The sequence below is a fragment of the Grammomys surdaster genome, unplaced genomic scaffold, assembly GCF_004785775.1.
Source record: "Grammomys surdaster isolate TR1022 unplaced genomic scaffold, NIH_TR_1.0 196, whole genome shotgun sequence".
In the NCBI taxonomy this organism is placed as follows: Eukaryota; Metazoa; Chordata; class Mammalia; order Rodentia; family Muridae; genus Grammomys; species Grammomys surdaster.
This window is the reverse complement of record NW_021604641.1, coordinates 3,019,906-3,047,264: the sequence shown is the minus strand read 5'-3', so window position 1 is coordinate 3,047,264 and position 27,359 is coordinate 3,019,906. Positions and strand designations below refer to the sequence as shown.

Sequence of the window (27,359 nt, the reverse complement as noted above, 5' to 3'; positions counted from 1 at the left end):
AACTCACCCTAATTTTGGAAACACTTTGTTTAGAGACCCTCTGGGCTATTTTGGAGGTAGTGTTTTTTAGTGGTTTGGGCCTGCCTTTGCCTGCTAAGTACAGTGGTTTTGATTGTTGAATAATATTAGGATTTTAGCTTCTAACTTACTGTATCATCTTGCTAAGAATAAAATTACTAGAAAAGGAATGTAAGGGAAATAGTTATTTCTGTTCATTTCATACTTTCACTTGTCTTACATTTAAGACGCATTCTCCATGCGCTATAGAGATGACTCAGCTGGCGAAGGCCTTTGTTCTGTAAGTCTGGCAACCTGTGTTCAGTCTCCAGAGCCATGTAAAGATGAAAGGAAAAAACAAATTCCACAAAGTTGACCTCTGGGCCCCACACATGGTGTGACATATATGTCTCCACATACATACCATGCATGTGTGTACATACACGAGTAGAAATAATGTAAGTTTACTTTAGACAAAAAGGAACCGTTTTCCATAGCCAGTAAGATAGCACAGAAATAAAGGGGCTAGCTATGCAAACCTCATAACCTGCATTTGATTTCTGGAACCTGTGCAAAGATGAAAGGAGAAAACTGACTCCACAGTGTTTTTCTTTTAGTTCTATACTTACACTGTGGTGCGTGTCCTCGTACACATAATAAAAAATGACCATTTTTCAGAGCTTAAAATTGCAAAAAAATGTGAGGAGGTTATGAATAAACATTTCACGGTTCAGGTTTTTGTTATTTACAGTTAAATGATATTATTCTCATTTTCATTGTGTAATTGGCTAATACCTGATTAACACTGTGATTTGTTAGTTTCTTTGTTTTGTTTTTTGAGACAGGGTTGCACTGTGTAGTCCTGGCTGTCCTGGAACCTGCTATGTAGACTAGGCTGGCCTCCATCTCAGGAGAATCCACCTGCTTCTGTCTCTGCCTCTGCCTCTTGAGTGCTGGGATGAAAGGCATGTGTCATTACGACTGGCTTTTTTTTTTTTTTAATTCATTTTAACTTAGTCTTAAACTTACAGGTTTTTAAAATCTAAAATATTAAAAATTAAATTGTTGATAGGAGCTTTTTTTTGTCAACTCTAGGTGGCAGGATTGTACCATTTTAAGTGTTACAATTTAATGTTGGTATCTTATAAAAAACAAATCATCTAACTATTGTTTGGAAGCGAGGTTTGCTTTTATAAATATTAACATTTAAAAATAAAGTTAACATTTTGATTGCTTATCTCTAGGTATATGTAGTTTTCATCTGCCAAATTCTAAAAATATCTGTAGATAATTAAAAGGGGTATGGAATTTGGAGTATGGAATTTATGTGTGTGTGTGTGTACATGTGGAGGTCAGAAGACAGCTTGTGAGAGTCACTTCTTTGCTTTCCCCGTGTAGATTCCTGGGCTCAGGTTGTCAGGCTTGGCAGTGCTGGCCTAATGTAGACTTGAGACTCACCTTCATTATTGCCTAGTATCAGAATTTTATTTTCTGAATTTTAAGGAGCAAGAAAATTCAAGTTTTTATTCTTCTTATACAGTTAATATACCCTAGTTAAAGCAACCTGATTTTATAGTATTAAATTATATTAAATGTCTTACTCTGTTTTGTGCTGCTATAACAGAATATCACAGACAAACTTGTAAGCAAACAGAAATTTCTATCCCATGAAATTATGTCTTATTCTGTTTTGAGCTGCTATAACAGAGTATCACAGACTGAGTAATTTATAATGAATAGACATTTCTGTGGTTCACCATTCTAGAGGCTGGAAAGTCCAAGATCAAGGAACTGCATCTGATGAGGGCTTTGTTACTGCTTCAAAAATGGCGGAAGGTATCACATGGGTGAGAGAGAGGGAATAAAAAAGAGGGCTGAATTTATTATTTTATCAGAAAATGACTCTTAAAATCACTTAGCCATTCATTTAGCCTCCACTTAATCCATTTCTTAAAAATCCCACCTTTCAGTAATACTGGGTTGAGAATAAATTTTGCAACATAGAACACTTGGGAGATATTTTTAGACCAAAGTAATTTATTATTGAATCATTGGTATAAAGAGTTCTGTACAAAGGAAATAATCACATGTAATTCTTGCACACAAAACTTGCTGATGCTATTTGGATTGATTTTTCTAGAGTTTATGTCTCTCATTCAGCTTATCACTTTAAAAGTGATCTGATTTTCTTGTTTAAGCAGTAGGACTGAAATTTCATTTGCATTTGGCACTACGCTGATGTTTGCAGTAAAATGGTGCAGAAGCCATAGCTGCTAAAGTGGCTGATACTTGGCATGAGTCAAGGCAGTCTCACCCGACATTACTAGCAAATCATGGTGTTCTTTGTTCACCTGGTTTAACCTTAATTAAAGAGCGACCTTAGAATATACCTAGTGAAATTTAAATGGAATAGTCCTGTACACTAAAAAAAAAAAAAAAGCTGTGGTTGCTTTTATGAACAGCATTTGTACTGTGGCTTGGGTTATTAACTAAAGAAACTTTAAAAAAAGGAAACCATTGTATTTTATTTAATGTCTGTTTTTCACACTTAGAAATTTTACAGACATTCTCTTGAAAGAGTTTGTCAGGAAATGCAACTGACTAGTGATAAAATAGGAGCTTTCCTGAGAAAATTAAAATTTTGGAACGTTTAAATGTTGAATAATACAATGTCTTAGTTTGGAGTGTGTGCATAACTACATTACCCAGTGATGGATATTTTCCTGAGGATCAATGGATGAAAAAAATTATTTAAAGTACAGATAGACTGATAAACTTTAAAATAGTAATGCAGAATATTTATGGATGTGGTTTCTACCTTCAGTACATTTTAGGAAACCATTTATTTTGGTATGATAGCAAAAAGGAATATATTCAGCTATCTGAAAAGTTATCTTAATGCTTCTACCTTTACTGTCTGAGGCCAGATTTCTTCATATCTTTGACCAAACATGATAACACAGTAGATATATAGAAGTAAATATGAAAATGCAGCTATCATTTAGTAAGCCAGATATTACACACACTTATAAAATTTCAAGTTTTAGTCTTTCTACTTTTCAGGTACATTTTAGAAATAATCTTTATAAAACATATTATGTTTGTATAGAATCTTGCTTCTTTTTTTTTTTTTTAAAGGAATTCCTAATTGAAAAAATTGTCAGTTTTAATCTTTACTGTGATAAATTTTGACTTTAGCTTAAAGGCCTTTAGAGTCTTCAGTAGTTTCCAATATGGCAAAGTAGTTCTGAGATTTATATTTGATGCTATAAAGAAACAGGAACTAGTTAGTATCATAGTATATGGTAATTATACTAGTGGTATATAGTTAATATTTAAATTTCTTATTTTGTGTACATACTTTTTACATAATATTTAATATGCACATATCAGGCAGTGATTGATGCTTTGGTCCTTAGGCTCACAGGATGATACTGTAGTACAGGGTGTAATGAATGACATGCAGGATAAGGTAGGTATTTAGCAAGGGGAGGTAACTTATCCAGAGTAAAAAGGAAAAAGTGTATTTCAGAGTAGTACAGTACTTGGAGGCCATGAGGTTAATGCTAGGAATACCAAAGAAAAAAACAGGAACAAAAGTGAGAAATTACATAGTAAAAACTAGTAAGGTAGATGGATTGATAAAGTGTGACAAGGAGTCAAATTTGTTTCTTTTCTTTTTTTTTTTTTTTTTAAAGATTTATTTATTTATTATATATGAATACACTGTAGCTGTCTTCAGACACACCAGAAGAGGGCATCAGATCTCATTACAGATGGTTGTGAGCCACCATGTGGTTGCTGGGATTTGAACTCAGGACCTCTGGAAGAGCAGTCAGTGCTCTTAACCACTAAGCCATCTCTCCAGCCCTGTTTCTTTTCTTAAAAAGACTTATTTTTATTTTATGTGTATGAGTGTTTTGTTTTCATGTATGTTAGTATACTGTGCACATGCCTGGTGTCTATGATGGTCAGAAGAGGTTGTCACATTTCCTGGAACTGGCATTTTGGATGGTTTTAAGCTGCCATGTGGATGGTGGCAACTGAACCTGGGGTGGCAGGGAGAACAAAAAGTACTCGTAACTGAGCAGCAGTATCACCAGTCCTCACTCAGATTTCTTTCTTTAAAAATAATTCATTCTCTCCCTCTCCCTCTCCCTCTCCCTCTCCCTCTCCCTCTCCCTCTCTTTCTCTCTCTGCACCTACACACAAACACACACCACAGCACACACATGCATGTGCACAGTCTTACAATGGTACAAATGGGGAAGTCAAAGGATAATGTGGAGTTGATTTTCGTCTACTTTTACATAGGTTCTAATGATTGACCTCAGGGCTTACGTTACAAGTGCTTTACCTATTGAATTACCTTGCTGGCCCCAGAATGCTTCATTTCTAGAGAAGAAAATTGTATTATATTTGAAGTACATGAGAGCAGGAGCCATGTGTTTGTTGATTATCATTGGATTTTCGTGTCAGTTAAGGTAGTTTACAGTAGATACTCACATATTCCTTAATTCATTGGATGATTGGTAGGGGCGAGAGTCCCAAAGTATTCTTAGTCATTGGGGATACTGTTAGTCATTAGGTAAAAATTCAGGGGAGAACAGTGTATCGGGGGCTAAAGAAGGTTATTTCTTGAAGGAAGGAGGAATAATCACCTAGTCAGCAGTGCTAGATATTCATGGACAAGCTTATTTGTGATTACTTTCCACCTTTTCAGATTTCAAAAATGTGCAGTGGCTCTTACAGATATCTGTAACCTTTGAGCATTTTAGGAAGTCTGTGGCAATCTGAATATAACACAGGAATTTATTACACTTGGAGGATTTAGTAGCTCCCTTCGAAACAAATGTGTTACATTTAAATGCTTTTTCTTGGTTATATATTTGAGTAGATGCAGAATAATACAAATTGTATTTAGTTGTTCTAAGTATAATTTGTAATAACCACACTCAAAGTAGTTGGCTTTTATTTTTATATGTCATTGTATTACCTTGTTTTCTTTTGACTCAAATACGCAAGGGTAGGAGCTTTATAGAAGGTTAGGGCTGGGGATATAGACTAATGTAGAACACTTGCTTGACTATGTGAAGGTCTAGCATCAGGAGTGAGGAGGAAAGATACTTAGCTCAAGTTTTGGAAGGTTGGACAGCTCTACCTGTTGGGTTACAGCACAGAAAACTAAACTAAGTACTCAAGTCCAACATCCATCTTTCCTGATAGCAGTTACTAAATAACATAATTGTTCCTCATTGAGCCCCACTTTTTAAAGGCTCCTCTACCTCCACATTCCCATTCTTAGGAACAGCTATCTAACATAGGAATGTTTGGGAGACAGACCATTTCCAAATCATAGCAGTTATAGTACCTTATGAATTAGGAAAACTTAGTAGGAAGAAAGTTTCCATATAAATCGCTAAATGGATAAACCTTTGCACATGTATGCTGGGTTTAATTAGAATCTTTTCATGTTTTAGAATTTTTCAAAGAATATTTTTGCAATTCTTCAATCTGTAAAAGCCAGAGAAGAAGGGCGTGCCCCTGAACAACGACCCGCTCCAAACGCAGCCCCAGTGGTAAGAATCTGCTTATATTGTTGTTTTTAAAAAGTGCCAATTGTGTTTGTATTTTAGTATTGTAATGTTTACATTTTAAACATTTTATATCAGTCTGTTGTAAAGTTTTGTTATTTCAGTATACTTGAAACATGTAAAGACCCTCTCCATTTTTAAAAGTTATTTCAAGACTTGCGTGGTGGCGCACACCTTTAATCCCAGCACTTGGGAGGCAGAGGCAGGCGGATTTCTGAGTTCGAGGCCAGCCTGGTCTACATAGTGAGTTCCAGGACAGCCAGAACTACACAGAGAAACCCTGTCTCGAAAAAACAAACAAACAAAAAAAGTTATTTCAGCAGTAATTTGGGTTTCTTGAGAAATACCTTGGCGAGAGTCTGAAAAGAAGTTAGTTAGGAGAAGCCTTCAAAGTAATTATTTTAAGTTAACCATAGCTGGCCTACATGTTGGTTGAGAAAATTGTAAAAATTATTAAAAATATGTCATTGTGACCTTCCAGTTTGGACCTCTTGTTTGATATCTTTGTTGACCATTCATCTTGATATGTTTGATTTTCCTTGGTATCTGCTGTATGGTCCCTTGATATTATTGCAGGTTTAGCACCTCTGATGGTTGACTGGCTCACCATGTGAGGTGTCACATAGAACCCTTCAAACCCTAAATTCATGCATGACATGCAATATCCATGGAAATTTGAAATATCCTCAAGTTTGCTGTCCTTCGACCTCTTCTTAAGACTTAAGAAAGGCAAAAAGTACAATTCAAATTGATTCAATTTTATGTAGAATTTGGAAAATTTGAGAGTACTAAACATAGCCTTGAAAGTTATTAGTAATTTTATTCATGAGGTCATTCATAGTTAACGTTTAATGATATTGAATTATTGGTAATACTTAGATATATTTTTAGTTGGCTTACTACAATTTTTTTTTCTCTTTTTTTTTTTCTGAGATAGGGTTTCTCTGAGCCCTGGCTGTTCTAGAAGTCACTTTGTTCAGATTACCATTAAGGAGAGAGTATTATTTCACAAACTCATTTAAGCAATTAAAATGCATCTGCTTACCATATTATTCCTGCAGTTTTGATAGATGCATACTTGAGAGTTCTTTTATTCTTGGTGTAGGGATGGTCATTTTCATTTTTGGAGCAGCCCTGGTGGCTGTCCTAGACTCACTTTGTAGACCAAACTGGCCTCCTGGGAGCTGGGATTGAAGGTGTACGCCACCATGCCTGGAGGGATGGTCATTTCAGACAGCAAATATAATATTGAATATTGATTCCTAGTCATCAAATGCCAAGTAGTCTACTTACTATATTCTGTCTTCTGTGCCATATTGATAATTACATTTATTTTAAAAGTGTCCCTATCAGGTTTTAATTATGAGTGTTAAATAAGTAATACTTAAAACTATTAACTGGCAACTCCTTTTTTCTAGGATCCTACATTGCGTACAAAACAGCCTATTCCAGCTGCTTACAACAGATATGACCAAGAAAGATTCAAAGGCAAAGAAGGTAAGTTGCTTATCCTATATCTTCTTCTAGTCATGGTCATGCTGCACTTTAGTGGTAGTATAGTGTGATATTTAAGAATAAGGCTTGTCAGGGCTGGGGAGATGGCTTAGTGGTTAAGAGCACTCACTGCTCAACAATGTGTAATGGGATTAGGTACTCTCTTCTGGTGTGTCTCAAGTGTACTCATATTTAAAAAAAAAAAGAATAAGGCTTATCAATTAACTTCTGTAGTATAAATCTAGTTCAGTCATCTGTTTTTGTAGTGAAAGGTTTTTTTTTTTTGGTTGTTTTGCTTAAACCTAGTCAAATCTATTCATTTATGTGTTATCTATCGTTGACAGCTCTGATGTGTAGTTTTGACAGAGGTCATCCTGCAACACCTAAAAATAGTATTTAGATTTTACAGAACAAAATTGATTAGTCACTTGTTGGTATCTTTGATTCTGGATCCAGATGGTTTGTGTGTGTCTCAGTTAATTTTTGTGGATTTATTGTTATTTTGACTGTATTCTGTCTGTTACTGTGTATCTCTAATTAAATATTTATTAATAATACTATTAACCTATTTCACAGAATTACTTTGAGGATAAACCTTGTGGTAAAGATGAAGTTCCTAGTGTAATGTTTGATAATATAATAAAATACTCACAAATGTTTGCTATTATTGATGTTAATTTTGGATATAAAGAATTTTGGGCCGGGCGGTCGTGGCGCACGCCTTTAATCCCAGCACTTGAGAGGCAGAGGCAGGCGGATTTCTGAGTTCGAGGCCCCCCTGGTCTACAGAGTGAGTTCCAGAACAGCCAGGGCTACACAGAGAAACCCTGTCTCGAAAATTGGTTTCATAGAGTATATGTTCTAATCTTTTTATGAGAGATCATATAGCAAGTATTTTTGCAAACAATAGACCATATATATGCCTCTGTGTCATCAATAAGACTGTGCAGTTGTAGTGCAGAAACAAGAAGAATCTATGTGTATACTGGGAGAAGCTGGAGTTGGTCCTTACAGGATTAGATATGTTACGAGGATCTTTATGTAATTCATTCCTTCCAAAACACCAAAGTGAATAAAAGAATGGATCACTGTCTTTCTGTAGCGCTCATTCATCTTTATCTGGTAAAGGAAGTCAGCACACACAATTTACTGCATCAAAACAATACATCCTTTTAAAAAAGTTGCCCAGAGACTTCAGATAAACAGAAAAAAATAGCTAATGTTCAATTGTTTCTATTTCATATCTTCCACAGGGCAGTCAAGATGAGTGAAGATCTCAAGAGAGACTAGTGAAAGCCTCGCCTCATTAATATTTTGTTAATAAAGAAATGGCTCAATTATATTAGATACACTGTATTTCGAGTATTTAGATACTCGAAAAACCAAAAAAAAAAAAATTTAGGATGGAAAATGTCATGTATTAAATATGAATGTGTACAGTCATAGTTATGCTCCAATTTGCAACAAAGCATGAGAACTTATTTTGGGACAGCCTGATTGACAGTGTATCTAATATAATTGAGCCATTTCTTTATTAACAAAATATTAATGAGGCGAGGCTTTCACTAGTCTCTCTTGAGATCTTCACTCATCTTGACTGCCCTGTGGAAGATATGAAATAGAAACAATTGAACATTAGCTATTTTTTTCTGTTTATCTGAAGTCTCTGGGCAACTTTTTTAAAAGGATGTATTGTTTTGATGCAGTAAATTGTGTGTGCTGACTTCCTTTACCAGATAAAGATGAATGAGCGCTACAGAAAGACAGTGATCCATTCTTTTATTCACTTTGGTGTTTTGGAAGGAATGAATTACATAAAGATCCTCATAACATATCTAATCCTGTAAGGACCAACTCCAGCTTCTCCCAGTATACACATAGATTCTTCTTGTTTCTGCACTACAACTGCACAGTCTTATTGATGACACAGAGGCATATATATGGTCTATTGTTTGCAAAAATACTTGCTATATGATCTCTCATAAAAAGATTAGAACATATACTCTATGAAACCAATTTTCGAGACAGGGTTTCTCTGTGTAGCCCTGGCTGTCCTGGAACTCACTCTGTAGACCAGGCTGGCCTCGAACTCAGAAATCCGCCTGCCTCTGCCTCCCAAGTGCTGGAATTAAAGGTGTGTGCCACCACTGCCCAGTGAAACCAATTTTTCAATTAAATTCTTTCACTGATAGTCACATAACCTTGATGAAATTTAAGCAGTGCCTGTTACGTTTCAGTAACACATGATGTATTTATATCATTCTTTTACTGGTAAAATAGTGTCAAACACCCAAATTGACTGGCGTTAGTTGATTGACCATAACAAGAGCCAAAACAGGAATGAAGAATACATTGCTCTGTATGTATAGAGTAAAACATTTACTTTTAGAAGAGAAAGAGCATGTTGCACTTGTGTTCCTGCAAAACTCATCACTGTTAGAGCAGGAGTTTCTACTCAATGTAAACAATATATCCGATAGATTAAACTTTGGAACAATTTTTTTCTAATTTAGGAACTTGCTATTTTACATGCGTGTAAAGGTACAACCATGTAGTAGCCAGTAGGAAAAAATAAAGGCATTGTAAGTTTTTTATTTAGTATTTAAAATTTTTATTTTATTTCATTTTTACGTATATGGATGTTTTGCGTATGTGTATTTGTGCACCACATATATGCCTGATGTTCATGGAGCCTGAAGAGAGGATCAGATCCCTGGAAACTGAAGTTAAAGCCAGTAGTTGTGGGCTGACATGGGGGCTGGGAATTTTACCTGTTTTTTTTTTTTTTGTGTGTGTGTGTTGTGTGTGTGTGTGTTTCCCAAGCATAGCTACTGCATATACTGCTGAGCATTCTTTCTAGTTCTTCGGTGTGATTTTTTTAAAACAAAATTTGAAAGTTAATCTGAACCATATTCTATGTAATAAATGCTTTGTCATTTATTGAATATGTTTTTGCAAGTGTCTTAAAGTTTTTAATCTTTAGGAATATTTGATAAAATGTATAGTATATTCATGGCTTTGTTATGTTAAGTGTAATATAAATTGTGATCGAAAGTTTAATCTGGGTTGAAATACATAAATCATAGTAGACTCTTTGTCTTTGTAGAAACGGAAGGCTTTAAGATTGATACTATGGGCACCTACCATGGCATGACACTGAAATCTGTAACGGTAAGTTATTATGACTGCAGACGTTGTTTGTTCCAGGTGTTTTATGTGAGTAGCAGATGGTAAATTTTTATTCTCTAGCATTTTTTTGTTGAAACATTTATTTTTAATGACCATTGTAGTGCTAATAGATCTGTGTGATATTATTTCATTCATTAGTGTTCTGCCTTTTTTCTCCTTTCTAGTCTAAGCAGAATTTATATGTATTTTGAGTAATTTACAACTATGATTATGCTGTGTCATTGCGATGTTTAAAGTCACTGAAGAGTTGAACATTATACTGGCAATTTTTTAAAATCTAGTATCCTATGTTATTTAAAATGTAATTCTCTTTGGAAAAATCAGAATGGGATTAGATGTTTAGACTGCTCAGTGACATGGGATCAGTCTCCAGATCAGCTAAAGAAGTAAATAGAGTATAGTACTGGATGGAGTGCTTATAAAAACTCTCGATGGAACCAAATGTTTATATATTCATGAATACAGTAAGTCTTTGACTCTTAGCTAGCTCATTTGTTTCTTTTCTTTCGCTTCTTTTTTTCTTTTCTTTTTTTTTTAATTTTTTTTTTTTTTTGAACATGAAATGCTTTTTTATAGCATGTTTTACAAGGGGAGGGGGTAAGAGGGGCCAGGTGGTGGAAAAGTACAGAATCTTCTTGGCCTGTGCCTTGAAACATGTCATGGTCTATACGGTACACTGCCTTGAATTATGATCTACCTGCTATTCTTCAGAAGATATGGTACACTGCTTGAGTTATGGTCTCCCTGCTATTCTTCAGAAGATATGGTAAACTGCTTTGATTCTATCTGCAGTTGCCAAGCAGGATCTTGCAGTTGCCAAGCTTCAGGGGACATTGTGCAGGTTGGGAGAGGTAGGGGGTGAGGGTAAGGGCGAGGGTCCTGGCTTCTGGCATCTCCCCCTTCTCTGTTTAGTTAGAGAAGGCGTCTTATGATCAATCCCAACTATGTGAGTTTTGAATTTGGATGTCTAATTATGGGGGGTCTTTGACAAGTTCACAACCCCAAAACATTGATGTGAGACGAGTCACATCGATGGTCGAAGGCTTTAGGCTGTCGACGATGGGCAATGTCAAGGGACCCCGAGGTGGGTGAAAGGAGGGTGAGAGCCCTGTCTTAGGCCATGTAGGCTGCACCCACTCCCAGCACCACGCACTCCTTTTCGGCTGCATTGGGTGGGCCCCTGCGCTTCTTTTTTTCTTCCCAGCCCTTTCTCTTTTCCTCTCCTTTCTTGCTCCTATGTCCTACTTGCCCCCACAATGTCTTTATCACTCATTCCATATTGTTTTTAGCTTGGACTTAAAACACTTGGGCTCCTACTTCCTTTCTCAACTTTCTGAGTAGCTGGAACAATAGGCTCTCTTTAAATTTTTCATTTTTAGCTATTCAGAAATAGCTTGGCCAACTTATGCTTAATACTTCTAATTATTATGTAGTAAATGATAGTTTTGATGATATAAGTCTGGTATATTTATCATTTTGCATTTTTATATTCTGATGCATACCCCTTATACTTTAAAAATCTATGCGTATGTATTAAGTATGTATACTTCAGAACTAAGAGTGCTACTTATTTTTGTCCTTGGTTGTGAATTATCAGAGACTTATAGACCTCACATGGCAGGAAATAATAGTTAAGATTTAATCTTTTTACTTAGAATTTGCCGTAAAAATCTATGGAAAAGTTTGATTTTTTTTTTAAACTTCAAATTGGGATTCTATAAAATACTAGTATTTTGCTAATATACTTGTTTTAAAATACCAGATTTGTTTTCATATTGTACTATTGAAATTGTGTATAGGGTAACAAATTCATTCAACAATTTGAGTACTTGTGTCAGGTGTTTAATTCTGAATACTACAGGTGAAACTGCTTCAGAAAGCCTACTCTCTGAGGTCAGAGTTGAGTAAGTCCTGCCAGGAGAGCATTCCCTGAAGGAGCAACAGGGTTAAAACTGACTTAGTAGACAATAAGGCCAATGTTTGCAGATTAGGGAGAAAGAACGAAATTAGTAAAAAGTTTAATATAGGCATCTTATGCCTTTTGGTCTTTTGTGATTTCAGAATGTAATTAATAGTAGTTAGGTCTAACGTAAATTCTTTATTCGTTTGTTTATATTTTTACAAAGTGGTCTCACTATGTGGTTTTGACTGGTCTGGAACTCACTGTGTAGACCAGACTGGCCTTGAACTCGGAGGTCCACTGCCTCCCAAGTGCTGGTACTAAAGGCAATTACCATTGTACCTGGCTTGAGTGAAACTCTTATGTGATTCAGTTAGTTGCTTTTGTGGAGACAGAAATTGTCTATTGCCGATTCCTAACGTGTAACCAATAGTAGTTAAGTTCTTTTTCTTTTTCTTACTCTTCCCTTCCCTTCCCCTCCCCTCCCCTCCCCTCTTCTGTTTCATAGCTCTCAGTGCCATGGTATTTGTTTATTATAAGAGCATCTAAATTTAAAGGGTGAATTTAAATAAATTTATGCTATGAGTTTGAAAAATAATTTATACATATACACACACAAAGACTAATCAAAAAGGGATTGCTTTGGAATGTAACAAAAAGTCAAAAGGTGGTCAAATGAATAGTTTTATTACTTTAGTAAATATTTTGAATCTGCTACTTTTTGTTGTTGATGATGTTATTTTTGAGACAGGATTTCTCTGTGTTGGTTCTTTCAAGACAAGGTCTCAATATGTAGCCCTCTCTGTCCTGGAACTTGCTTTGTAGACCAGGCTAGCCTTGAACTCACAGAGACCTGCCTGCCTCTGCCTCCCAAATTCTGGGCTTAAAGGTGTTCGCCGCCATACCTGGTTTTGAATCTTCTACTTTTATGTGCTGATAATTTACTATAAAGAAAATACATAGACAAGTAATGTTTAGATCAGTGTTTAGTTTTAGTTATTTCTCAAACGTATTCTGATTTAGTATTTTTCCTTTTTTTCTATTTTCAAATTATCATTTGTGAGCTGTAACAACTTCTTACCTTATTCCATTCAGAAAATTTCTTTTATACTATCAAGACAGACAAATGTATATTAATGTAAAAGGAGTCATTGCCCACATATGACTCCCTTTCTGTTATGTGTATGATTCATATTTGCTAATTTTTTTTAAAGTTTGATATGCATAGTTTATGTAATTCCTGAGATTAGAATTGACCTACATTAGGATTGATGTTTGTAACTTTGAACTTCAGTATCAGAGTTCTCTTGACATACAACTAAATTAGTATATTAATCATTTTTATACAGTATCTGTTTTCTGTGTTAGACAGGCTTGTGTTTATGTGACAGTCATAGCTCTAAGTTTTTACAACATTTTATATAAATAAAAGTTATGGCAAATGTTCTGATAATAAACTATAAGGTATTGAGGAACTAGAGAGATGATTCAGTGGTTAAGAACACTTCCTGAGAACCCCAGTTTGGTTCCTAACACCCAGGTTTGGCAATTCACACCAGCTTGCACCTACTATTTCCGGAGATCCAAGGCCTCTGTGTGCACATACACTCAGGTGCACATGGGCACACACCTTTAAGGTATAAATTTGTGTGGTAAATTCTGGTTAACGTTTTCTTATCCTGAGGTGGTAAATCTCATTTGTTTTTAATTGTATTTTGATAATTGCTTTTTTAAGACAGGATTTCACTATGTATCTAGCCTTGGCTGGTTAGAATGTGCTATATGGACCAAGATAGCCTCAAAATCTTAAATTATTCACCCGTGTCTGCCTCTTGACTAATATTAAAGGCATAAGCCACTACTCTCTAAAGGAAACTCACTTTGTAGATCACACTAGCCGTGTATTTCTTGGTCAGGGATCTCCTTCTGTCTCAGTTACCTACATAGTTGGTGTTCAGGTACGTGTTGCTTCACCTAGTAGCTTTCTGGTTAACCTTTGACTTAGATATATCAAGATATACTTTTGGTTTGACATTAATGGATCCAGAAGCCCAAGATACATAAATGTCCTCAGAGTTTTTAGGTGGGACTTTTCTCCCACATAGGTTCCTGGAATTATTCAATGCTTTAAGAAATATTAGATCAAATCGTTTTTTGTGGTAGAGAAATGTGAATTTTTTTCCATTAATTATTTAGTTTACATCCCAGTCTTTGTCTCCCACTTCTCCCGTTCCCTACCTCACACAGTCCATTACCCATCTTCCCTCCTGTTCTCCTCTTAGGTGGTGCCCACCCACCCTGTCACATCACAGTCTCTGCAGAGCTAGATGCATCCTCTCCTTCTGAGGCCCGATGAGGTAGCCCAGTTAGGGGAACAGAATCCACAGACAGACAACAGTTTTAGGGACAGCTCTTGCTTCAGTTGTTGGAGGACTTGCCTATGTGCGGGGCTGGGGGAGATTTTGTCCAGCCTATGTATGCTCTTTGGTTGGTGGTTCAGTCTCTGAGCGCCCCTAAAGGTCCAGGTTAGCTGACTCTGTTGGTCTTCTTGTGGAGTTCCTATCCTTTCTGGGGCCCTGGATCCTTCCTTGAACTCTTCCATGAGACTCCTTGAGCTCTGTCCAGTGTTTGACTGTGGGCCTCTGCCTTTGTTTCTGTTGGCTACTGGGTAGAGCCTCTCAAAAGACAGTTATGCTAGGCTCTTGTCTACAAGCATAACAGAGAATCATTGATGACTTCAGGAATTGGCGCTTGCCCTTGGGATGGGTCTCAAGTTGGGCCTGTTTTGGTTGACTATTCCTGCAGTCTCTGCTCCGTTTTTGAACCTTCATTTCCTGTAGATAGGACACATTTTGGATTGAAAGTTTTGCGAGTGGGTTGGTGTCCTTATGCCTCCAGTGAGTGTTTCTGCCTAATGTGACTGATTCAGATTACATTTCTCTACTGCTAGAATGTCAAAGTCACCCCATAGATGTACTTAGTCATCAAGGAAATGCAAATCAAAACGACCCCGAGATTCCATCTTACACCCATCAGAATGTTTTAAGATAAAAACTCAAGCTGCCGGGCAGTGGTGGCTCATGCCTTTAATCCCAGCACTTGGGAGGCAGAGGCAGGGGGATTTCTGAGTTCGAGGCCAGCCTGGTCTACAGAGTTGAGTTCCAGGACAGCCAGGGCTACACAGAGAAACCCTGTCTCGAAAAACCTAAAAACATTGGTGTTCTGTTCAGGAACTTTTCCCCTGTGCCCAAGTATTCGAGGCTCTTCCCCACCTTCTCTTCTATTAGTTTCAGTGTATCTGGTTTTAAGTGGAGGTCCTTTATCCACTTAGACTTGAGCTTTGTACAAGGGGATAAGAATGGATCAATTTTCATTCTTCTACATGTTGTCCTCCAGTTGAACCAGCACCATTTGTTGAAAATGCTGTCCTTTTTCCACTGGACAGTTTTAGCTCCTTTGTCAAAGATCAAGTGACCATAGGAGTGTGGGTTCATTTCTGGGTCTTCAATTCTATTCCATTGATCTTCCTGCCTGTCTCTGTACCAATACCAGGTAGTTTTTATCACTATTGCTCTGTAGTACAGCTTGAGATAAGGGATGGTGATTCCTCCCGAAGTTCTTTTATTGTTGAGAATAGTTTTCGCTATCCTGGGTTTTTTGTTATTCCATATGAATTTGAGAATTTCCTTTTCTAACTCTGTGAAGAATTGAGTTGGGATTTTAATGGGGATTGCATTGAATCTGTAGATTGCTTTTGGCAAGATGGCCCAATGGCATATGCTCTAAGATCAAGAATTGACAAATGGGACTTCTTAAAATTGCAAAGTTTCTGTAAGGCAAAGGACACTGTCAATAGGACAAAACAACAACCAACAAATTGGGAAAACATCTTTACCAATCCTTCATCTGATAGAGGGCTAATACCCAAAATATACAAAGAACTCAAGAAATTAGAATCCAGACAACCAAATTACCCTATTAAAAAATGGGGTATATAGCTTAACAAAGAATTTTCAAAGGAAGAAACTCGAATGGCCGAGAAGCACCTGAAGAAATGTTCAGCATCCTTAGTCATCAGGGAAATGCAAATCAAAACAACCCTGAGATTCCATCTCACACCAGTCAGAATGGCTAAGATTAAAAACTCAGGTAATAGTAGATGCTGGCGAGGGTGTGGAGAAAGAGGAGCACTCCTCCATTGTTGGTGGGACTGCAAGATGGTGCAACCACTTTGGAAATCAGTCTGGCAGTTCCTCAGAAAATTGGACATAGCATTACCTGAGGATCCTGCTATACCACTCCTAGGCATATACCCAGAAGATGCTCGAACATATAACAAGGACATATGCTCAGCTATGTTCATAGCAGCCTTGTTTATAATAGCCAGGAGCTGGAAAGAACCAAGATGTCCTTCAACTGAGGAATGGATTCAAAAAATGTGGTATATTTACACAATGGAGTATTACTCAGCTATTAAAAACAATGAATTCGAGAGTTTCCTAGGTAAATGGATGGAACTAGAAATTATCATTATGAGTGAGGTAAGCCAATCACAAAAGAACACACATGGTATTCACTCACTGATTATTGGATAGTAGCCCAGAACCTTGAAATGCCCAAGATGCAACTCACAGGCCACATGAAGCCCATAAAGAAGGAAGACCAAGTGGGGGTGATTCAGTCCTTCTTAGAAGGAGCAACAAATTACTCAAGGGAGCAAATATGGAGACAAAGTGAGGGACAGAAACTGAAGGAGGGGCCGTTTCAAGACCACTCCACCTGAGTATCTATCCCATGTGCAATCACCAAAGGTAGAGGCTGATGTGGAAGTCAGGAAGTGCATGCTGATAAGAGCCTGATATGGATATCTCCTCAGAGGTCTTCAAGAGTCTGACATACTCAGAGGCAGATGCTCACAACTAGCCATTGAACTGATCATGGGGTTCTCAATAGAGGAGTTAGAGTGAAGACTGAAGGAGAGCTGAAAGGATTTGTGGCACCATGAGGAGAGCAACAACACCAACCAACCACAGCTCCCAGGGTCTAAACCACCAGCCTGGGAGCACTTAGGGAGGGATCCAGCGCCTCAGTTGAATATGTAAGAGTGGAGGGCCCTGCTGGGCATAGGTGGAAGAAGAGAACCTTGACTGCATGAAGGCTGGATGCCCCAGGGGGTGAGAATTTTGAGGGTGGGGAGGTGGGAGTGGGGGGGGGTAGATAGAGGTTACATCCACAGAGAAGAAGGAGGAGGGGTGAGGGGATTGGGGGTTCCTGGGTGGTTGGGGGATGGGGTAAGGGGACAACATAGGAAATGTAAATAAAACATCCAATAAAAAAAAAACCCTAAAACCAAACCAAACCAAAACAAAAAACTCAAGCATACTGGCAAAGATGTGGAGCAAGGGGAACACATTCCTCCATTGCTGATGGGACTGAAATCTTGTACAACCATGCTGGAAATCAATCTGGAGGCTTCTCAGAAAATTCAGAATAGTTGTAACCCAGGCCACAACTATACCACTCCTGGACAGATACCCAAAAGTTACACTATCCCACAAGGACACATGCTTGACTACGTTTATAGCAGCTTTATTCATATTTTTTTTTAACATGGGGTTAGTGGAAGAAAAGAGTGTTCACTGGTGGTTTTCTCTTTACTCACTTTTGATGGGAAGAATTTAGTTAAATAAAGTTAGCCTAAAGTTAGGGGTTCAAAGTAGAAACACTGAGGAAAAATCTTCCTATAGCTCACATATTAGTGTTTTGCTTTAGTAGTAGTGAGAACTTATGAAGTTTAAATTTGAAACTTCTTTAGTTATTATGTTTTGTACATTTTTATAGTATTTGTAATTTGTGAATAGACCCTCATTAATTAGAAAAAAAATGTCATCTGCATGTGTAGCACTGTCTATCTATATTCCTTATGCTTGGGATGCAGAAGCAAGGAGGATCACTGTAAACTTGAGATCAGCCTGGTCCATCTAGCAATTTCCAGGCCAGCTGGAGCTCTGTAGTGAAACTGCTGCCCCAGTACCACTATTACCCCAAACAAGGGAAAAAAGTTACCTATGAATGCTTTTTATTATATAGTAATTAAGACACGGTAAGGATCATTTTTTTTCCTTTTTTTAAAATAAGATGTACTTAGCATTTATTCATGTTCATAGGGATTTGGTAATTTCATTTTGAATCACTTCATTACCTCTCGTCTAACCTATTTAAAGTTATATAGAAAGATTAGAAACTCCGGCAACTAAATTTGTTCCTTTTTTGTTTGTTTTGAGACAGAATCTCTCTGCATAGCTCTGGATGTCCTGGAACTTGATAATGTAGATCAAGTTATCCTCAAACTCACAGAGACCCTGACTCTGCCTCCCTAGTGTTAGGGTTAAAGGCATGTCTTAACATGGTGGCAGGCATTGTGCATATTTCAGGAAACATTTTACTTTTCTTTAACATATTTATTTAGATTACTCTAATAGGTATAATAAGTTCTTAAATACTTTATCATGAACCATTTTCAGAAAATAAATATGAAATGGAGGTAGAATAATAATACCATTATTTTTCAGGGTAATACAGAACTCAATATCTCATCCAGATTGAAATTCTTTTTTTTTTTCCTTTTTTTTGCTTGTTTTTTTTTTCTCTCAAATTCTTAAAAGTCACACATAGCTTAAAAGCCATACATAGCTTCTATGTTTTTATAAAATCCTCTTTATTATTCTTTGTGGACTAATTGGTTCTTTTCTGTTTACAGTGTTTTAGTAGTACTGTATTAGCAGTAATGTTCTGGATTTGAGTCTAGTTCTTAGGTCAGCCAATGTAGAGGCATTCCTTAAAGATTTCTTTCTTTTGGTCTATCTGAACTAGGCAGGCTGACGTACTTCCTTCTTTTCTTAATAACCTTTTAGATACCTCCTATATATCATGTACTCTGATAGGTACTGAGACAAAAAGAGATGAACTAGATCTTTTGGAAAAGAGTTAGTGAATGACTAGAAAATGTAATTATAATGCACAAGTATGTAAAAGAGTTAATACTCGAAGATGAATCTTCATTTGGTTAGGTATACGGAAAGGATGAGAACATAGATTGGGTATAGTAAAGAAAAAAATTAAGAATAAAAGCTCTGTGATGAAAGGAAGAACATGGAAAACAGAAAGATTTAAAAGATTGCATTGTTTTGTGCTTCGTCTGTAGCAGTTTCTTCTCAGAGTTAGAGGGCCTGATGTTCTCAATGCTAGCACATTGCTACACATCTTGTTAATCATATGCCTAAGCATTTTTTGTTGGTCTGAAATTTGCTCCAATATATATTATTAGGAATCTGTTGTAACTTCAACTTTTACTTCTTATTTGAAAGCAGTGTATATATTAGGTTTCTTTTATGGTGTTAGTTATACAATCTCCTGAGAGAATAGCCACAATGGTCTGAACTATGGCTGCTTTGTTGCTTTTAGATTGCTAGAGGACGCAGCAGCCTTCTGTCTGTCACTGTGTCAACCATGGTGGCCCCAGGTGCTTTTAAATCCCTGATCTAAATAAAGCATGTGCCAGGTGGCTAAAGAGAAGCCAAGTACTTTGGGAACACTAAAAATGTAAGGCTTTGCAGTCAGTCCTGTCATTGAGCCAAAAAATTTTGTTTTTATTTGGTAGTAAAGGTAATAGAATTTATATCAGAGTTCTGTTTAGATTTAAGAAACTGTTGAGTCATATTTATGCTAAGGAGCAGAGTGCTGAGCATTCCCAGTCTGACTTACATACAGTATTGGTTATGACTTTGTTGATGTATTTACTATTACTTGTTCAATGGTACAGTTTTTATTCCGTGTTACCAAGAGTAGCTTATTAATAATGTATAAGAGAATGCATTTTTCCCCCAAATGCATGAGGTATTTTTGTTATAGTTGTGGATGGTTATACTGTAGCAGAGAAGTTTTCATATAAATTGATAACTTAGGGTATCTTTACTTTTCATCTGTTAGGACCTAGATGTATAGGAAGAAATGTCATTTATTTATATATTTTTTCTCTTGAAAAAATTATAGTATTTTGGACTTTAATACATCATAGAACTATTACTTCCACATAACAAGATTTCATGTGTTATATTTTTAGCCTGATCTGTATTATATTGCTTGTGAATATTACACTTGAACTAATTTTTACAACTTGATTATGTATTTCAAGATAGTTGTAAACTACCATATGGGTGTTAGGAAGTGAATCCAGGTGTTGTATAAGAGCAGTACAGGATTCTAACCACTGAGCAATCTCTCCAACCCCCATATCTCTTAAACTTTTCAAAATGAACTTTATAAATTTCCTGGCTGTTACATGAATATTAACCCACTAATATTTAATATTAAATTGTTCTAGGAAGCCATCACTACATTTGAATGCACAGGTTTTTTTTTTTTTATTCAAAACATGCTTCTGCATAACAGTTTCTTCTCAGTTTTTCTAGCAGCAACAACTTTGTAATTCTCTTTCCCTCTCCTTAAACTTGTTTGTTTTGTTTTACTCTTTCTTTATTATGCCTTTTTTTTTTTTTAAATATTGTGCCACTGGCTATAGATTTGGCCAATATCTTGATAAGAACTTTCTATTACTGGTCTGTTTGTTTCAGCATATTAAGTAAGCATTAGATTTTTTGTTTTGTTTGTTTTTTATTAATGTGAAAAGGGCTGTTACATCCTTAGATTTTTGTTTTGAGGTTCATATGTATACATTGAATTGTATTGTCCTCAGGGTTATTGAATTATAGGGCAGAATTTAATTTTACTTATTGCAAAATTTGTTTTATCATACATGCATAATACTGTAAATTTCCTCTTCTAGTGCATAGCTTGCTCTTTTTCTGTTTGGCTGTTATTTAGACTGAACATGTACATGGTAAATGGGTACTAATCCTATTGTATAAATACCTTCTTTATGGTAGAGGCTTTAAGATTAGGTATATCATTACATATTTTTTCAACATTATCAGCATTTAGGTGGTAATATACTTGAAGGAAATGGACTAGAATATAGTATAGTAACAGGTATCAGAAAATTTCAGTGCATATAAAAGTTTTATAATGTCTTTTAGATTATGTATCTTCCTAGGTTTTATCGAAAATCCATTTGTTCTTTTGCTAATAAGATTGCCTAATCACATTCAGTTGTCTGTTTGTTCATTTAAAACCACCTCTCAATTTTGAAATTTCACTAACATGTACAGCATATCCTTTAAAATTAATCTAGGGGCTAGAGAGATGGTTCACCATTTAAGAGCACTTGATGCTCTTACAGAGGACTTCAGTACATTTCTGAGTAACTATATGATGGCTTGCAATCATCTATAACTCTAGTCCAAGGTATCCAGTGTCTGTTTTTGGCCTCTGGAGCTACCAGGTATGTATAAGGACCACAGGAACTGCAAAATGTAATATTCTCTTTTTATCATATCACCAATTTTTTTTTTTTGTTTTTTTGTTTTTTTGTTTTTTTTTTTTGGTTTTTTGAGACAGGGTTTCTCTTTATAGCCTGGGCTGTCCTGGAACTCACTCTGTAGACTAGGCTGGCCTCGAACTCAGAGATCCGCCTGTCTCTGCCTCCCAAGTGCTGGGATTAAAGGTGATCGCCCAACTTTTAATTTTGTTTTCTATTTCTTGGCATTGACATAACTTTAATTATTTACTTTGAATAAATTTGATACCAATATTAAATATATTTCTCAGTGTTAAATTCTAATCCATAAGCCTACATTTAGGCTACTACTTTATTTTAAATAACATGGAACTTCTTTACTATTTAGAAGAATAGATACTAATGTTTCGTATTTCTCGTTTCATGATTGAAAATCTGAACTATTTTGTTTGTGTGGCAAGATTTAGTATATTTAATGACATGCTTTATAAGGGTATTAGATAGCTTTTGATACTTTGATGGCTGTTGGCTGAGTTTTAGTATGCTGCATCAGTTTTTCTAGTGTTTGTAAATTAATTTAAATCTTCAATAAATTTTCTCTTTTTTATAAGTCTTTCATTCAAATTGTTTTCTTATTACTATTTTGTCTTAGTATTCACTGGGTTGTGTGCTTAATTCATCTCTTCCCTTTCCCCTTCCCCATTCTGCCCACCTTCATTCGATCTTTAATTCTAAGTTTTGGTTTCTTTTCCAGGTCTTTTTCTTGATGGATGTTTCTTTTAGTGTTGTTCTTCTTGTCTTTCCTGCTTCTCATGTTCCTCTGTGAGTGACTGCTCTCATGTTTATTTTAAGTATCTGGTTTAAAATTCTTATTGCTTCTGTTTTGGACAGGTCTTACAGTTAGAAACTAAATTCTTGAAAGTTTGGAATACTGTTTTTTGGCTTTTTGATTTCTTTGTGAACAAATTGGAGAAATTTATTTGAAATATTTGTAAATAGTAACTATTTACTTTTGTTTTTAGTTGGAGAAAGTATTGCTATAGAACTGGATAACTTTTAACAATTGAGCTTGTATTATAGTGACCCTGAGATAACTTGTTCTTTGTATTTAGATTTTTCCAGTAATTTGTAAGATGAAATAAAAACATAGCTTGAAATAGGCCATTTGAACTTCTTACAGATTATGGCAAATTAATCATATCTTTTGTTGGCATCTACAAATAGTAAATTCTGGAAATCATTGATGCTATAATCATTTACTTTTCCAGATTTGATATTTTTAGTTAGATGTTTCTGTTCTCTTGCTTATGTTTTTGTTATTATGGTCTTGAATTTGTTGTAAATATTCTAGAATTAATTTCTGGATATATTTAATTAATCAAGTTTTATAACTGAAGTTAAGCAGCTCTTTGATCTTAGAAGTCACTGATTTTCATCTTCTGTTATTAAACAAAACCTCCCCAATTCAGCTTTTGATGTGATCTTATGATTTTATGCATCCTATAAAGCTATACAGATATTATATAGTGTCCTTAAGGGCTAGATGGAGTGGTAAAGTGACCTATCATTCTGATAATAAATCTGTGAATATATTATAATATGTCATAAACTGTGATATAATATAAAATTTAACTTTAGACTGAGTGTAGTGGTTCCTGCTTGTAATCTCAGCAGATAGGAAACTGAGGGAGAGTCATGAGTTTGAGGCCAGTTTGAGCCACATAATGAGACATTATATTTATCTCTTTTATTTTTTATTTTTATTTTTTTTAAGATATATTTATTTTATGTTTATGAGTACACTGTAGCTATCTTCAGACACACCAGAAGAGGTTGTTGGATTCCACTACAGATGGCTGTGAGCCACATGTGGTTGCTGGGATTTGAACTCAGGACCTCTGGAAGAGCAGTCAGTGCTCTTAACCACCAAGCCATCTCTCCAGTGCTATAGAATTACAGCTTTATAAAATGAGGATCGAGTGTTTTATAAAGTGCTTGCCTAGCATATGAGGCTCTGGGTTCAAACCCAAGCACCACATAGACAAAAGATCCCCAGAAAGCTAAACTAAAAATACCTTTTCTTTAGCTGCATTACACTGTAAAAGATGATCTTCAAATAATTGTGTCTGTCTAATTTGGACACACCTATGATACATAAAGTTACTCATTTTTTTAAAGCGAATACTATTTTATGGTACCATTTCCTTTGATAACTATTTGAATGGCTTCCTCAGCATTTACCATTGTTGCTTTTCCTTGTTCTGACTGATCTTTCTCCTGATAGACTATATTTCTCCTTTAGATACATAGATAATTTAGCTTAAGCACTAATATGTTTTCATATTCTGCTTAATCTGTTTAAGAACTGTTCCTTGGGTAACTAAAATTTATAATGTAGATATCCCAAAGGTCTGATTTACTGCAAGAGGGGATAGAAGTTGTAGAATGTCTTTGCTTTAATCTTTGTGCTAACTACATTAAATTGTGTTATTTCTACAGTAGGAGAGAGGCAAGGATCTTTTTCTGGATTCTATTTTTCATCTTTCATACATACCAGCTTGATAAATGAATGGGTTAGCTTAAGTACTGCCTTCTTTAACTCAATTTCAGTGTTAGAATGTACTGCAATTTGCTTTTTATATCATGGTATAAAAGATTCATAATACACTCAGAATGAATACAAAGCCATATATAAATAATAAATTGAATATTACTAAAAGTATCACTGTAGAAAACTATGAGTAGACATAATGTGGTTATATTCTGTTGGCATAGCACACACCTACTACATAGCTTCATGATAGCAGCATTAAAAATATTTAAACTTGAAATATTTATTTGAAAGATGCAAAGCTTTACCATAGAATAGTGGTAGTGTAGGAAAGATTTAGTCCTAAGAATAATTGGATTAGACAAAGTTTTGTTCACATTTTACTCAGCTGATGGTATTTCAGAAATTAAATTCATTTAATGAACTATTTTTAGTAAGGTAATGTGTCTCCTCTTCTTCCCATCTCCTTCCTTCTTTTCCACATACATAAAAAATAATGATGTGGTGAGGTTGCCTCATATATACATCAACTAAATATACTAACATGTATTTGCTGTACAAGACATACGTACTGTAGCAGGCACCAATTAGCTGGGAGTTGCTGAAAAGTCTGACTCCTTCCTTAGTCCATCATGGTAACTAAAACAAGCCTGGCATTTCTGTATCCATTTTTCTTTTGCCTCCTTTATTTTGTGTCATCTGTTTACTGGGCAAGTAGGCACATTAATCGTTCAAGAAGGTGTCTGTTTATAAGCAAGTGATACCTCAGGTACAGGGATGAAGTGTTTCATAAACCTTCAGTCACTTTAAACATCAAGGTGGGAAGGTGAAACAGACTATTTTCAAGATGAGAGCAGGATCTGTGATGGGAAGACTACCCTGGAACAGAATGTCATCTAGGAACCAGATTAGTCTCATTGGGAACGACAGTGACTACTAATAGATTAACAGCTTCTTGTGAGGTAGGAGTTGATAAAACTCTTAGTGAGTCCACACCTTGATGAAACTGCATGATTATATGTATATCTCTTAAGCCTCCCTAATTCTTCCTTTATTTAAATTTACAGCTATATCAGAACTCTGAGACTAAAATTTGGGGCTGGACTTCTTTCTCTGTTAGTATTCTCAGTACTCATTAAGTTTATTAGAGAACTAGTGTAGCTTGTTGTGGCTGCTTTAGCTGGGGTTTCTATTCTAAACCCCTGGTGATCCTATTGTTTTTATTGGCCTCTTGTTTACGTTATATTAATTCTTGTCCACAGAAATATACAAGTCATTTTTTTTGCATAGTATGAATTTTACACATAGGCGTTTGTTTCTGTAACTTTAGCTTATTTCACCAAGAAACAGTTTTGAAGTCTGTAGGAGAAGTAATTTCCTAAACCACTTATTGTCTTAGCTGCTCTTTCAGAAATGTTATCATTGCAGACTTGTTTTTAGTGATGTGTGTACTAGATGGGTCAGATGAAGAAAAGTGGATGGTTTTAATTAGTGATCCAAGTTGTTAGCATGTGACCATAACAACAGAAATTATTAGTAACGGTAATTTCTGGTATTTCCACATGGTCAGTAGCTGTGTATTGAGAGTGTTGAGAAAGCGCTCACGGTTTTAGTGGCATAGGACTTTAACTCCAGCACTAAAGAGGCAGCCTGTGCTGCATGATAATTTTGAAGATAAGAGACTAGAAATGAGGTTTAAATATATACTAAGTGTTCATGTAGTTATAGACAGTTAACTGTTTAAGATTTTACTTTGAACTTCAACAATTTTATTTTTGTAGATAGTAAGTTTACTGGTCCCCTTTTCCCTTTTCAGTGTGTAGTAGTTGTTGTTTGCACTGCTAGATACAAGTGTGTGAGTGTGTGTGTGTGTGTGTGCTTTAGATTTCTGTTCCTTTTTTTTTTTTTTAAATGTTGTATAGGGATGAGCAGATCTCGGATAATGGAAAGGTGTTTTAAACAAAAACTTAAAGACCAAACTTTAAGAAAAAGAGCAGTAAAATGCTAGATCATTCCTCTTTGTTAATTTCTAACCTCACACATTTTACATTGTATCACTAGAGTTAGGTTGGCTCTGACTCGAAAAGACATCCTTATTGCAACATCTTAGCTCTGTTAAATTGCAAGGAGTAACAAAATTTAGTTATTTTGAAGTTTGGCTAAAGATAAAATGCTAGACAATGTTCAGCTTTGCATTTTATTTTTTATTTATTTATCAACTTATTTATTTTCCCAGACAATGCCTTGCTAACAATGCTAGCTAGCAATGGCTAGCTTTGATACCATAGTTCTCCTGCCTCTTCTGCCTCCTGATGTTGGGTTAAAGTCATGAGCACCTATGCCTGTTTTCAGCGTCTATTCTTTAACAGATACATTGTTCCTAGATTCTTTTTTACTCCAATTTGTTCATGTTGTAGAGCAGCTGTGGGCGTAGTCTTACATTTTGTGAAACTCCATAGATATTAGAACTGGGTTTATTACTGCAGAGTCTGCTTGTACTGGGTCTTTCATCATTTAGCTTTTGGCTAACATCAAGAAGTAAGCAAACAAACCAAAAACTTGGAGAAATTTTAAAGAATATAGTGGCTAAAAATATAGAAACTGTAACAGTCTAAGGATTTGTTTGCAGGAACTGAATACATACACACATATATACATGTGTATATACACATGTATATATTTGTGTACATATTTTACATTTTTAATTTGGCTCAATTACAATTTTAGCCAAAGTAGTAGCTGTTTCATTCTTGTTTTTCTTTGTTAGTTTTTTGAATCCAGAGTTGATTTCTGATTTCTTTGTATCGTATGAACAGAATTCTCTTTAGTAATCATTGTAATCTCGGAGTTATACATGTTTCTGAGTTTTATTAATTTGTTGCTGAAACCCATTTTATTTTAAAATAAATTTTATTTTTATTGTCTATTAAACACAATATTATGACACATTTATAGTATCTCTGTTACCGTAATGGGATAAAATTACACATCAGTCATTTCAAGTAGTTACCCAGATATCTCATCTTAGGTCAGTAGGGCACCTCTTGAAGTTGAGACCTAAAATATTTTGACTTTACTTCATTAATTTCTTCTTCCCTTGATTTCTGGCATTCTGAAATATTTTCTACTCCAGATCTGGAGTAATTTACCATGGCTGCAAAGATAAGTGGTTGCTATTTAAGGCAATAGTCTCTAGAAACTTTATCCTGAGCCTTGGAA

The 27,359-nt window shown here is 35.6% G+C and overlaps 1 protein-coding gene across 1 annotated transcript in view; it reads left to right on the top strand.

Annotated features, from left to right (window-relative positions):
• The window catches only part of Cdc73 (cell division cycle 73), a 116,697-nt gene that overhangs the window by 42,713 nt on the left and 46,625 nt on the right, over positions 1 to 27,359 (top strand). The window contains exons 8-10 of the mRNA XM_028769951.1: positions 5,478 to 5,576; positions 7,010 to 7,088; positions 10,192 to 10,256. Of these exons, the coding sequence (XP_028625784.1) occupies positions 5,478 to 5,576; positions 7,010 to 7,088; positions 10,192 to 10,256 (243 nt within the window). The remainder of the gene's footprint in view (positions 1 to 5,477; positions 5,577 to 7,009; positions 7,089 to 10,191; positions 10,257 to 27,359) is intronic.